The 13304-nt window shown below is 41.6% G+C and overlaps 1 protein-coding gene across 4 annotated transcripts in view; it reads left to right on the forward strand.

Moving 5' to 3' along the window:
- Nucleotides 1-13304, forward strand: part of LOC121009765 (hydrocephalus-inducing protein homolog) — a 240648-nt gene that overhangs the window by 99441 nt on the left and 127903 nt on the right. For all 4 annotated transcript variants that reach the window (XM_040443058.1, XM_040443059.1, XM_040443060.1 and 1 more), the window contains exons 14-19: nucleotides 3613-3750; nucleotides 4458-4539; nucleotides 8125-8244; nucleotides 8512-8721; nucleotides 10926-11063; nucleotides 12438-12615. In XM_040443058.1, coding sequence (XP_040298992.1) covers nucleotides 3613-3750; nucleotides 4458-4539; nucleotides 8125-8244; nucleotides 8512-8721; nucleotides 10926-11063; nucleotides 12438-12615 — 866 coding nt within the window. The remainder of the gene's footprint in view (nucleotides 1-3612; nucleotides 3751-4457; nucleotides 4540-8124; nucleotides 8245-8511; nucleotides 8722-10925; nucleotides 11064-12437; nucleotides 12616-13304) is intronic.

Raw genomic sequence — 13304 nt, forward strand, 5'->3', positions numbered from 1 at the left:
CAACTGCTACGGTCGATAATTTAAATAAATAAAACAGCATAAGAGCCAAACAAAACACACCTTTTTCCCCCAGCCAGTGGTGGTTTTCACCCTTTGTATGGACACTCCTGGATTCCAGGTCCAGCAAATCATTGATTTAAAAGTCATTGTATGCCTACTATGAGGCTGTCCTCACCCCCCAGAGACCTCACGGCAGCAGGTGGCCAGCAAACACCATTCCATCTCCAAATATCATCTGAACCAAGCACAAAATCTTAACCGAAACACAAGCATGTTGGGGGGCGGCGGTGGGTTATTATGATGCAGCCCTACTTCCAGGGAAGGGAGAACAGCAAATAAGCCTGGTGGACTTTTTAAATTTGCAACGCAAAAAAAAAAAAAAGTGTATTGATCCTAACTCACCCAGGAGTGGAAAATAAAACATGAGAGGGGAGTTGCTGAGCCCAAACTAGTGTGGCTGATGGACGGTGTGTGGCATTCATGTGATCTGTCACAGCTAAAGGCAGGGTTTCTCTCCTGGGTCCTCCAGCGATTCTGATATGGGTAGCTCTGGAATCGGAGCAGTATTGCTTTTCCTTATTTGCTACATATTCTCTTTTAAAAATAACTGATTCTAATCCTGTTTGGGTCAGCATAATGGGAAAGCCATCATCTGTTCCTGAGGCTAAAATGAAATCTGATCGAAAAATAAAACTGCCAACATTCTATTTCAATTGTTTGGAACAGGTTTTTTTTTTTTTTTTTAATGATAAATTAAAGCTTTCATTATGACAGAGGTTTCACTGTCCCCTGTGGCTGAGTCTGTTAGCAGTGGGGCTGCCTTCCCAGTATCCTTTGTTTCCAGAGACCTCTCACTTCCACTTGTCCAGGTATCATTATCACCCGAGGTGTTGTTTTTCCTCAGGTCTACAGACACACTGCCACTTTGAATTTTTCCTTTACAGATATTCCCATATGCTTTTTTTTTTTTTTTTTTCTGTTCAGCACAACATCCCAGGGGTGTGCAAATGTTGGATGAGAGAGTGCTATTGTGTGGGGCAACTCTGGCAGAGTCTCCCCAGGCATCTCTGCTGACCTGGGGTGATTTAATGAGTGCCTTGAATCATCCTCTGCTAATCCACACTGTCCCTAGCTGGTGCGGCTGAGTGATAGCCTCATATTAATTATCAGCTCCAGTCCTTAGCCAAATTGTTGCCATTGCTACCCACCATGGGTCTGAAAGCTGGCTGCATATTGGAATCACCTGGTAAGGCTGTGAAAAACCTAATTCCTGGGCCCTCTCTGAGTCCTGACAAATCAGAATTTACCCAAGAATGGGGTTCAGGAACCTTTATTTTAATGTGCTTCCCAGCACCCAGCCCAACATGGGTCCTCAGCCCAGAATGATGTGGTTTCAATCTAAGGTAATGTCATCCGGAGACATCTATCCTGGAATAAGCCAAATGGAGGCTGATGCAAGAAACTGACTCTTAAAAACTGAGAACAAACTGAGTGTTGATGGGGGGTGGGAGGGAGGAGAGGGTGGGTGATAGGTATTGAAGAGGGCACTTGTTGGGATGAGCACTGGGTGTTGTATGGAAACCAATTTGACAATAAGTTTCATATTAAAAAAAAAAAAGAAAGAAAGTGAAAAGAGCTTTTGCACTCTTCTCCCAAGATCTTAGGGAATGGGAACCGTGAGGGGGGTGGGGGGGGGTGGGTGCGGTGTAAACTCTGACTGCCCCGTGGTTGGTTTTTCTTTTCTTTTCTTTTCTTTTTTTTTTTTGTAATGCAAGTGCCTGACTTAAGTTTTGCTTGCCGAAGCATCCGTGTCAAAGAGGCACTTTGCCAGCCATACAACTAGATAAGGAGCCGGACCATCTGGCGCACTGACATTCCTTCGATGTAGAAATCTTGGTTGATTTCAATAACTGACCATTTGGGCCACTTGTCTCTTCTCTTCCCTGCACTTTAAATTCCTACTCTTATGTTTTAAGTTCACCAGTACAGAGTGAGCCTAAGAAATCCTAGCTCTCCACCCTCCACCCCAATAAAAGCAAAACCTAGGCCCACACTGTCTTTCTATCCACGATGTCCCCGTGTGGCCCCAGGTGTGCTGTGTAGTTTTCAGTTCCTGTAACTAATAACCTTTTATTTTCTCAAAGTTTCCTGATGGTTGCTGCTGAAGGGCATCTTCCAATCATACTAAGAACTACAAGGGCTGGTCCCGCCACAACACTGGTTATTGATAGGCTGAGAGTAGCACAAAACATACAAAATAGTCCAGTTACCTGTGTGCTGTTTACCTGTTCTCACGCAACCATCCACGCGTGCATCCATCTATCCATCTGTCCATTCAGCCAGACACATATTGAGCTCATGCTCTATGTAGAAGACCCTCAGCAACGAGGGCTATGAAGAAGGAACCTCTTGGTCCCGCCCTCCAAGTGCTCACAGTTCTATAGTGAGGTGTCAGCCCAGTGTTTTCCCAAGGGGAAATTGAACTGCTCTCTCTTCTTAAAAAGAGCAGTCAGGGCTCAGCTCAGAGCCCTCACCAGGTGAGAAAATAATGTGATTTTTCTAAACATGGTGGATAAAACTGGGTTTTAATTTATAGCAATGATGCACGATTTTCCCTTAAAATAAGCCTATTAGTCAACGTCATGCTTGAATGGTTCAAACTTAAAATTTAAAAGACTGAATGCCGAGTGTGCATGAGGTTGTGGGCCTTCTTGAGCTCTCACCTTCACTGTGAAGATAGTGTTAAATGGAGTAAAACCACTTCGGAAGACTGTGTGGCAGTATCCTATAATTTTAAACATACATGTACCATATAACCAAGCGGTTCTTTTCCCAGGAATTGGCTCAGGAGGAATGAAAACATACATCTATGTAAAAACTTGTACACAAATATTCTTAGCAACCGTATTCATAATATTAAAAGCTGGAAACAGCCGCATTGCCCACCAACAAGATGGATAAACACATTAGTCATCCATACTATGGAATACTGCTCAGTTATTAAAAAAAATATATCAGACTACTTAGTGCTCCTTGAAATGACATAAATGAAATCTAAAAACATTATGCTGAGCAAAAGAAGTTAGACTCAAGAGTATATATTTATGATTCCATTTGTAAGAAACTGTAGACGTATCTAATCCATGGTAACATAAGGCAAAGGAATGTTTGTCTGGTACCCTAGTCCTGGCTCTGCTTTCTGTTTGGTTACCTGGACCCAGGATCCCTGGTCATTCATTCACGCATTCATAACCATGCCTGAGTACCTACTGCAGGCCAGGCACTGTATTAGATGCCATATTAGGTACAGGTCCTCAGGGAGCTCATGGTCTAGCAGGGACAGGAAAAATAAGTGTGAAGTGGAAGCCCAGGGGCTGTAGGCACTCAGAGGAGAGTCACTGGACCCAGACTGGGAGACGATGGTGAGGACACTTTTTAGGAGAAAGTGAAACCTAAGACTTGAACAAGGTAAGTCTAAGGGGTGGTGTAAGGCAGGTCCTTCTAGGCCCGCCTGTCTAGGATATATTTGGAGCTTAGCCATAGAAACTGAGAGCCCACTGAGCACCGATTTGCAAAAGCTGATGTGTGCCTCCGTCCACCCTGCTTTTGTAGGTTTGTGCCACAGCCAAGGAAGCCCACCAGTGCCCCCCTGTCCCAGGTGGAATCCATCCCAGTGACCTCAGCTTCTGCCAGCTCTCCAGCAATGCCAGTAACAGAGTCCCCTGAGATGGAGCTAAATGGTTTTGTTAAGTAAGTGCAAATGCAAGGCTAGAATGGATTTTTTAAAATAACATTTTTTTTTCTCTACCCTGACTTACATTCTCAAGCCCATCCCTTATTTATTCATCCAGCAGCTCACTGGTCAACAATTTAGTGAGTGACTTCTGTTTGTGAGTCCCTGGACTGTGCAGGTGGAATAGAGTTGAAAAGCATCTCTACTTTCAGCAGGTCATAGCCTCCTGATTCCTGGAGGACTAAGCCCTTCCTATCACATAACCTTCTCCATCTGTCCAGAGTCGGCAGCCAGGGTCAGGTCAAGGGTAGCAAGCAGAAAAGGATATGGCAGTTGGCCAAACAGTGTATCCTCACGATAAAGTGCTCGAGTAAATAATAAACCGTAACATTGAGCACTGGAGACGCAGAAAATTGTCTGAAGCATTGCTAGAGCTTCCCAGAACTTTTTGTAATTTGGACATGGGCTTGGTAGGCCAGGAAAGAAGGGTTGGAGTCTGTGGAAAATTGACTAGCCTGATGCCCTATACTCCATGTTTGGGGACAGGGAGTAACAGAGCACTGACCAGCTGATCTCGTGAAAAAAGCATGCTTTGAGTGAGAACCCCACTTATCCTTTGGGGTACAGTAGAGGGAGAGAGGAAGATGGAGTGATGCTGTAGCTGAAGGCTATGTCGGGATGGTTGCCAAATGAGTGATTCTCCACATTTTGTTCAACTCCCCAGGACTATCCTCATGGATGAAGATGTCAGGCCTGAAGAAGGACAATACAAAAAAGCACAAGCACCCATCATGATCATCTCCGATGTACGGTTTTCTCTCCATGGGATGGGTTAGCAAGCCGAGGGTCCTTCCTGTAAAACAAAAACAGAGCCAGGAGCAGTGACAAGTGCAAGGCTGGGGATTGGGTGGGATGAGGCTGTGGAACTTTATCCACGTCACTTCCCGACCAAACACCCATAGAGCTAACACCCCAGTGAGAGCCAGACATCTCAGCACATAGATTTTTCTCTATAATGAAGAAGCCAGTTACCTCTAAACCTTGGCATTCTTCCCAGCCCCCAGATAGAGGCAACAAAAGGAGAAAGATTTCTCTCCGTAATTCCATAGTAAAAACAAAGGGGAAATCAAGGGAGTTTAAAAAGGCATACCCTTAAATTCTCCTTCTAGAAGGATGGCCTAAGGAAATCATTGGAGATAGAAAAATTTATGTACAAAGATGTTTGTCACAACACTTTAGAAATAGAATAAAAATTGGAAAAATAAATTACTGTATATCCATGACCATATACAGTCTTTTAAAATACAGTTTGACTCAGTAGTGGCAGAGCAGGGGGTAAGCAAGCATTTTTATATTTTGTAGGTAGGGTTATGAATTGACATCGCCTCTGTGGCATATAATTTGGGGAGTATATCAGAATTTAATGCACATTTCCACGGCTAGGATACTATTCTCCAGATCTGCCTTTACATGTACATGGACATGGAACTCTCCTTGGACACTGCAGCTTTGTTGGTAAAAGCAAGAAAAATTGGAAACAACTTGACTCCACCAATAGGAGACTGACTTGTGTTTGCACAAGGCAATACTATAAAATCTTTTCTTAAAAAATGAGGAAGTTCTCTAACACTGACTTAAAGCAATCTCTGGTATATTAAGTAAAAAAATGTTCTATATTTTTAATTTTATTTTAATCCAGTATAGCTAATATACAGTATTATATTAGTTTTGGCTCTACAATATAGTGTTTCAACAAGTCTGAATATTACTTAGGGCTCATCACAGTAAGTGCACTCTTAATCCCTACGCCCTGTTTCACCCATATCCCCACCCACCTCTCCTCTGGTAACCATGTTTGTCCTCTGTACTTAAGAGTCTGGTTTTGGTTTGTCTCTTCTTTTAATTTGTTCATTTGCTTTGTTTCTTAAACTCCACGTATGAGTGAGATCATATGGTATTTGTCATCCTCTGACTTATCTCACTTAGCATTATACTCTCTAGGTCCATTCATGTTGTTGCAAATGGCAAGATTTCATTCTTTTTTATGGCTGAATATTCGATTGTATGTATATACCACCTCTTCTTTACCCATTCATCTATCGGTGGACACTTGGGCTGCTTCCATAATTTGGCTATTGTAAATAATGCTGCAATAAAAATATGAGGTGCGTATATCCTTTCAAATTAGTGTTTTCACATTCTTTGGGTAAATACCCAGTAGTGAAATCACTAGATTATATGGTAATTCTATTTTTAATTTTTTGAGGAACCTCCACACTGTTTTCCACAGTGTCTGCACAATTTTGCATTCCTAACAACAGTGTATGAAGGTTCCTTTTTCTCCACATCCTCGCCAACACTTGTGGCTGATTATGTTTTTTATTTTAGCCATTCTGACAGGTGTGAGGGGATACCTCATTGTGGTTTTGACCTGCATAATTGATGTTGAGCATCTTTTTGTGTATCTGTCGGCTACATGTTCTATTTTTTAAAAGTATTTTAGATAATGCTTGTGAAGAATGTTTATGGAAATGCAGCACTCCTATAAACTGACAGATCAGAATACAAGTACATACCCTTATATAAACACATTGTACACACACATACATATGTGTGTGTATAGTATAAGTAATTTTTTTGTATTTCTCTCTTTGAAGTTTTCTATATTTTCCAATTTTTTTAGAATATATGTATGTATATAAAATACCTTTAAATGTTAATTTTCTTTTTCTATTTTCAAAGAGGTTTGTCATAGAAGAGTCAAGAATACAGAAAACTGAAAGCAAAAATCCTTACAATGCCACCATTTATGAAAAAGAGCCACTGAGGGGTGCCTGGGTGGCTCAGTTGATAAAGTGTCTGACTTCAGCTCAGGTCATGATCTCACAGTTCATGAGTTTGAGCCCCGTGTTGGGCTCTGTACTGACAGCTCAGAGCCTGGAACCTGCTTTGGATTCTGTGTCTCCCTCTCTCTCTGACCCTCCCCCACTTGTGCTCGCTTGCTCTCTCTCTCTCTCTCTCTCTCAAAAATTAATAAACATTAAAAATTTTTTTTTAATTTAAAAAAAAAAATAAGAAAAAGAGCCACTGAAATTTTAGCAAACAACCTCCCAGTAACTCTATTTGCATACACAAATCTCTGAATGAATTTACACACGCTTGTACCTTCAGGTGTGATACATGGGCATATGTCATTTTACATAAATGGAACTGCTTTTTCACTCAATAATATGTTGCGCATATGATTCCTGATCCCTAAATATACATATACTGCGTCATCTTCCATGGACAGAGGACCCACACACACTCCATTTATTTATTTATGTATTTATTTTGATACAGACAGAGACAGAGTGCGTGGGGGAGGGGCAGAGAGAGAGAGGGAGAGAGAGAAAATCCCAAGCAGGCTCCGCACCACCAGCATGGAGCCCAACGCAGGGCTTGAACTCACAAAACCACGAGACTATGACCTGAGCCGAAACCAAGAGTGAGACGCTTAATCAACTAAGCCACCCAGGCGCTCCCCACACATACTCCATTTAAAATAATCCCCTATTGGGGCGCCTGGGTGGCGCAGTCGGTTAAGCGTCCGACTTCAGCCAGGTCACGATCTCGCGGTCCGTGAGTTCGAGCCCCCCGTCAGGCTCTGGGCTGATGGCTCAGAGCCTGGAGCCTGTTTCCGATTCTGTGTCTCCCTCTCTCTCTGCCCCTCCCCCGTTCATGCTCTGTCTCTCTCTGTCCCAAAAATAAATAAAAGTTGAAAAAAAAATTTTTTTTTAATAAATAAATAAATAAAATAATCCCCTATTGTTAAGTTTCTCAGGACCCACATAAGAGCGAAAACATGTGGATCCTGAGAAATTTAACAGAAGACCATGGGGGAGAGGAAGAAAAAAAAAAAAAAGGTTAGGGAGGGAGCCAAAACATAAGAGACTCTTAAAAACTGAGAACAAACTGAGGGTTGATGGGGGGGTGGGAGGGTGGGGAGGGTGGGTGATGGGTATTGAGGAAGGCACCTGTTGGGATGAGCACTGGGTGTTGTATGGAAACCAATTTGACAACAAATTTCATATTAAAAATAAATAAATAAATAAATAACCTTTAAAAAATAAAAAATAAAACTTTAACAAAAAGATAAAGTAAAATAAAATAATCCCCTATTGATAGGCATTTAGTTTGCTTCCAAAGTTTTGCTACTGTAAGTAATGCTGCAGGAAACATCCTTGTACATATATTTTGGGCATTTGTCCAGTTCTCTCCATAAGAAAAAAAATGTACTATTTTTTAAGGTATAGACAACATACATCAGTTTTCTGTCACTGGTGGGGAGGAGCACATTGATGAACCGTTGTGAATGCTTACTAGCTTTTCCTCATGCCTCTGATTTCTAGGGATTAAGTTTTAACTCTGCTGAAACTGAAAGAATAAACCCAAACCAGAGCCAGGTGGAGTTTCAGGAACCCCCATGGAGCTTTGAACGGGAAGAAATGCTTCCCATTGGGGTAGAAGAAGTAAGTAACACCTCATGGGCCCTAAAGTCAGATGATACTAACTCTTCTCACTGAGCACCTGCCCCAAGTTAGAAATCTAAATCCTGCCGGGCCAGTCTTCCCCCCGCATTACCATCAGGTATGTCCAGGGTTCTGGGCTAGGCACCTTTCATGGAGTCAAACAAGTTAAAGTCAGGAATTAATCTGTAAACTGACTGCAGTTTAACCTACCCTCTGCAGGCCCTTCATCCTGATTGATGCTCTCCTACAGAATGACTTTCTCTGCAGGTGTTTGATATTCTGCCCCTATATGGAGTGCTGAAGCCGCATAGTAGCCACCAGATATCGTTCACCTTCTACGGACACTGTGACATCATTGCACAGGCTAAAGCCCTGTGTGAAGTAGAAGAAGGGCCCACCTATGAGATCATGCTGAGGGGAGAGGCATCCCTGGTCAACTACTCCTTTGACACCAAGGATATTAACTATGGATTACAGGTATTGCCGACCACAGGGAGATTTCCTGGTTTTGCCTTAAACATCACACATAGTCCTGTGCTCTAACCTGTCCTAGAGCCCCGGATCATCATCGTCTCAGCACTACCCCTAACCTTGATCCCTGATCCACTTCCCTAACCCTAATCATCCCACTGCCAACTGTTTGCCAGACTTTTTCACTTGCTTTTCTGTCTCCTGAAATTCAGCATGTTTGACACTAAAACTTGCATCTTCCATCTCAATCCAGAAGCCCATACCAACCTCTCCGTTTCTTCAATAGTGCTACCACCCTTCTCTGTCCCTTGAGTTTACAGTCTCCAAGCATTTTCCACTACACGCTTCCCTTTGCCTCCCCATATCCTGCAAGCATCCAGGTTAGCTAATTCGTCAAGCAGGATCCCTCTGTGTTGGTTTTCCCTTCCCATGGCCACTGCAGTTGTCACACCACAGGGGTTCATCAAGCCATTACTAAGATATTACAGCAATTCTTCTCAAACCATAATGTGCATACAAATCACCTGAGAATCTTTTTCCAGTGCAGATTCTGATTCAGTAGGTCCTGGGTGGAGCCTCAGAATCTGAGTTTCTCCCAAGCTCCCAGGTGATGCCAAGGACTCCATGGAAGCAAGGGGTTACACCGCATTCAGGGCTTTGGCCACTAACCTATCTAAATAGCATTACTGCATAGATTTTCCCCAAATTGCATTTTCATCCTATCAACCCTCAACAATTAGCCCCAGCAGCATTTAGGAAGCAACTTAGTATTGAGAAAAGAGCATGGTTTTGCTGTCAGAAAAACTGGGATGGTATCCCAGTTTTACTTCCTACTGACTCTGTAGCATATCACCTGACATCTCCAAGCCTCAGTACCCCTCATCTATCAGCTAGGAATGGGGTAGCAGTACCTAGCTCACCAGGTGCTTGTGGTTATTAAAGTGCAGGGTCAGTACTGTGCATGGGTCAGAGAAGGCCTCCAATCATGAATCCCTTTCTCTGTCATCCATTGGATCAGAACCAAGCTCCTCCACCTGGGTGAGGGGATCCTAAGCCCCTCTATTAACTTAACTGATGTCCCTTACACATTAAATTTGGTTTCTCTTAGTTTCTCACTGTAGGCCATTCATCCCTTTGTGGCCAAACTGGTTTACCCACTGACCCTAATACATCCCAGTCCTTCTTGCCTCAATACTTCCTTTTATATAATCCCTCTCATCCTCCACTCTGCCAACCCCAAATCTACACATACTGTAAGATTCAATTCAGCTCTATCCTTTAGTTATCTTTTTCTTACCTTGCATTCTCTTGGCATTTAAATATATTCTTTGCCATAATATAATGCACATTCTTATTTTTGATTTGGAATAATTATTGATTCTATGTCTGTACATCTTCTTTTCCCAATTAGATTTTGTGTTATGTACTCGGAACCGTATCTCTACCAAATTTTAATGGAAGTCAGACTCCTGTTGTATAGCTACTGCATGGATAATTATCGAATTGTGTGCGTGCATGTGTGTTTATAGGTTAAAAATTGTGCCTAAAAGCAAATTCACCCAACACCTTTTGAGACTTTGTCCACTGAGTTGACCAAATACAATTCCCTTTCATTCCTTATCTCCAGGGTCTTCTGTTTTGGGTCAGCTCAGAGTGTATTCTTTGAAGCAGCCAGTCCTCGCCCTATCTTATCCTAAGAACCCCTGAAGTGGCCTTATTTTGTGATTATTGGGCCTGCTGTTCAGCTGCTGAATTGTGTCAGTAAAATCTCAGGAAAAAGAACATGTCTTGCCTACTACTCCCATGTCTCTCCATATGAATGCAAAAATTTTAATTCTAGACTCAAATCTTATCCAAAAAATAAACAAATAAGCATTGGCATAGGAAAGCTTAATTTTGAGATCCTCTGTCATGAGTTCTTTGTGGTGAAGAAACTGAGGTGCAGAGAGTTAGAACACTCCACACACGGCTCTACTAACTTAAACTAGTTGCTAGAAGAGCTAACAAAGAGCCAGGTTTCTGGCGTCCAGTGCTCCTCCAGCTCCAGAGGGCACATTTTGATGCTACTGAAATGTGGATTGGATTGGCCAGTGTCTACACCAGGAAAGATGGAATCTGTGTGTGTGAAGTGTATTTGTCCACCCGCCTTTCCCAGGATGATAGCAGCATCCCAAAGGGTAGCTCATAGCTGTCACTCTTCTTCTCTCAAGCTGTTTGACCACGTCACAGAGAATGAAATCACGCTGAAGAACACTGGGAAAGTTGGCTTTGAGTTCAAGGTTCTGACTGACCCCCTGTCTTCGCCAGACGACCTTCTGCCTGGAGTGCCCCTAATCGTGCCCATCTCAGTAAGTGGCCATGTGACAGTGGTAGGAGGGACCCAAGTTCAAACCTGCAAGCTATAGCCCTATGGTACATGATATTACACTAAACATTCATTGTCAGGATTACGGGTGTGATTTTTTTAACAAAAAATAGTTGTCATAAACCTAATAATGATAATAATAATAATAATAAATCCAAGCACTTTACTCATTTATTAATCAAGTATTAATTGAATCCTTCATTAGCCAGGCACCATACAGGTACCAGGGGCTCCAGTGTGAACAAGACAATATAGCCCCATGGATTTTTTTTCACAATTATAAGAATGGTTTATTTCCACTTCTGTCATCACACTTCCCTTCTAAGTCCTTGAAGCCAAGGGCCTCTTCTCCACTTGCTTTTATTGATCCCTTTTTAGTATATGTGCTGCCGAAGCGAGCACATTGATCCCTTTTTAAAATACAGTTTTATTACACATGTATGTATCCTTAAACAAAGTGCTTTTAGTTTATTAATTTATGAAAACTTTTAAGCACCTACTATGACCAGGCATTTTTCTAGCACTGAGGATAGCATAGCATAGTAAACAAAACAAATATACTTGATCCCAAAACTTGGAAAGTTTGTTTTATGGGATTTTATTTTATCTTGAGTTTTATGAAAATGGCATCAGTAATGTAATTTTGTGCATTTTGTTTTTTTCATCCAGTATCGTGTTTCTAAGAATAGTGCACATTGTCACATGTAGCTATAGTTCATTTATTTTCATTATCAAACAATATCCCTTCTATAACTATATTGAAAGCAATTTTTCTTTTTCCTCTCAAAGCATTTGGGATTTTTTCTCACTAAAATTTTGCTGTTAGAAACAATCCTGCTACAAATATTCTTGTACCTGCCTCCTGATGTACAAATGGAAGCATTTTTCTTAGGGAATTTTCCTAGGAGTGAAATTTCTGGGTCATGGACTATGCAGATGTTCAATTTGATAAGACAGCGCTAAAACTTTTTTCACAGTGTTTTTTTCCCCGTTGGTATTCCCAACAGATGTAAACATACTCTCACTGAAATTTAATAAATTTTGTCAATAAGTGTTTTAAAAAATTTTTATTATAATCCTAGTTTCATTTCCCTGGTCACTTATGAGGATTAGCACCTTTTACTGCATTTACTTGCCATTCATATTTCCTCTTTTTATGAAATACCTGTTCACATACCCTACCTATTTTTTATTGGTTACTTGTCATTTTCTCATAGCTTCATAAGATGAATCTTGGGTGAGGGGTGTGAATAGAAAATAATCAGCATAAGAGGCCAGTGGGACTATCTAGTCCATTAAATCTCCAGAAGCAGGAGTCCATTGTAAATATTAACATTCTGGTCTTTCTGCTATGTAGGGTTTTATCAGTGCACATAAAGAGCAGGTATTGAAGGTTTACTACTTACCTGGAGTACCTGAGATCTTTCAAAGGAGTTTCCAGATACAGATTGCCCACCTGGACCCAGAAAACATCACTCTGCGTGGTGAGGGAATCTTTCCCCGAATCAGCCTCGATCTCCCCAGGAAACTTCAAGGTATTACTACCTACTATAGTATTTTTCCACTGGGGAACAAAAGGTACATTTTAGCTTTGCTTATTTGAAGGCTGATTGGTACTCAAATGATTTGTTTGGTACTCACTAAGTTCCTGTGTCATTCCTCATTTCGTAAAAAAAACAAAACAAAACAAAACAAAACAAAAAAAAACAAATTCAAGTTGAAATTGATTTGGTGACCTGTATTTAATGAGACAGGATGTGGTCCATAGAAGTCCCAAATTAAGACCCCTGGCCAATTTTGCCATCACTGAATTACATATAGAGAGATCAGAAAGTTGCACTTCCAGAGGCCTTTTCCTCCAGCACACATTTCTTCCAGCTATAATCTCTCCCTGAATTGTCCCTACCCGTGGCACACTTACAGATGACCGCTGAGAGGCAAAGGCTGATCACTCCAGGGAGTAGCATTTGCAAAATATAAACTGTACACAAAGGCAACCAAGGTTCTGACCCCTTCCTTATTTTTGCATTACACAGTTTGGGGGCTAATTCAGACTTTTATTAGTTGTCTGCGCACATACTTAGCCAAGGTTTTTCTGGTAATATCTGGTCCCTGGAGCCATCCCTCTGTATCAGAAGACTTCTATCTTGGCAAATCCCAAAGCTCAGCTGAGCAGCTCTCTTGGCCATGGACTCTCTGGCTCTTTCTTCCTGACATGGGATAT

The sequence above is a fragment of the Herpailurus yagouaroundi genome, unplaced genomic scaffold, assembly GCF_014898765.1.
Source record: "Herpailurus yagouaroundi ecotype Mexico unplaced genomic scaffold, PumYag 190, whole genome shotgun sequence".
Classification (NCBI taxonomy): Eukaryota; Metazoa; Chordata; class Mammalia; order Carnivora; family Felidae; genus Herpailurus; species Herpailurus yagouaroundi.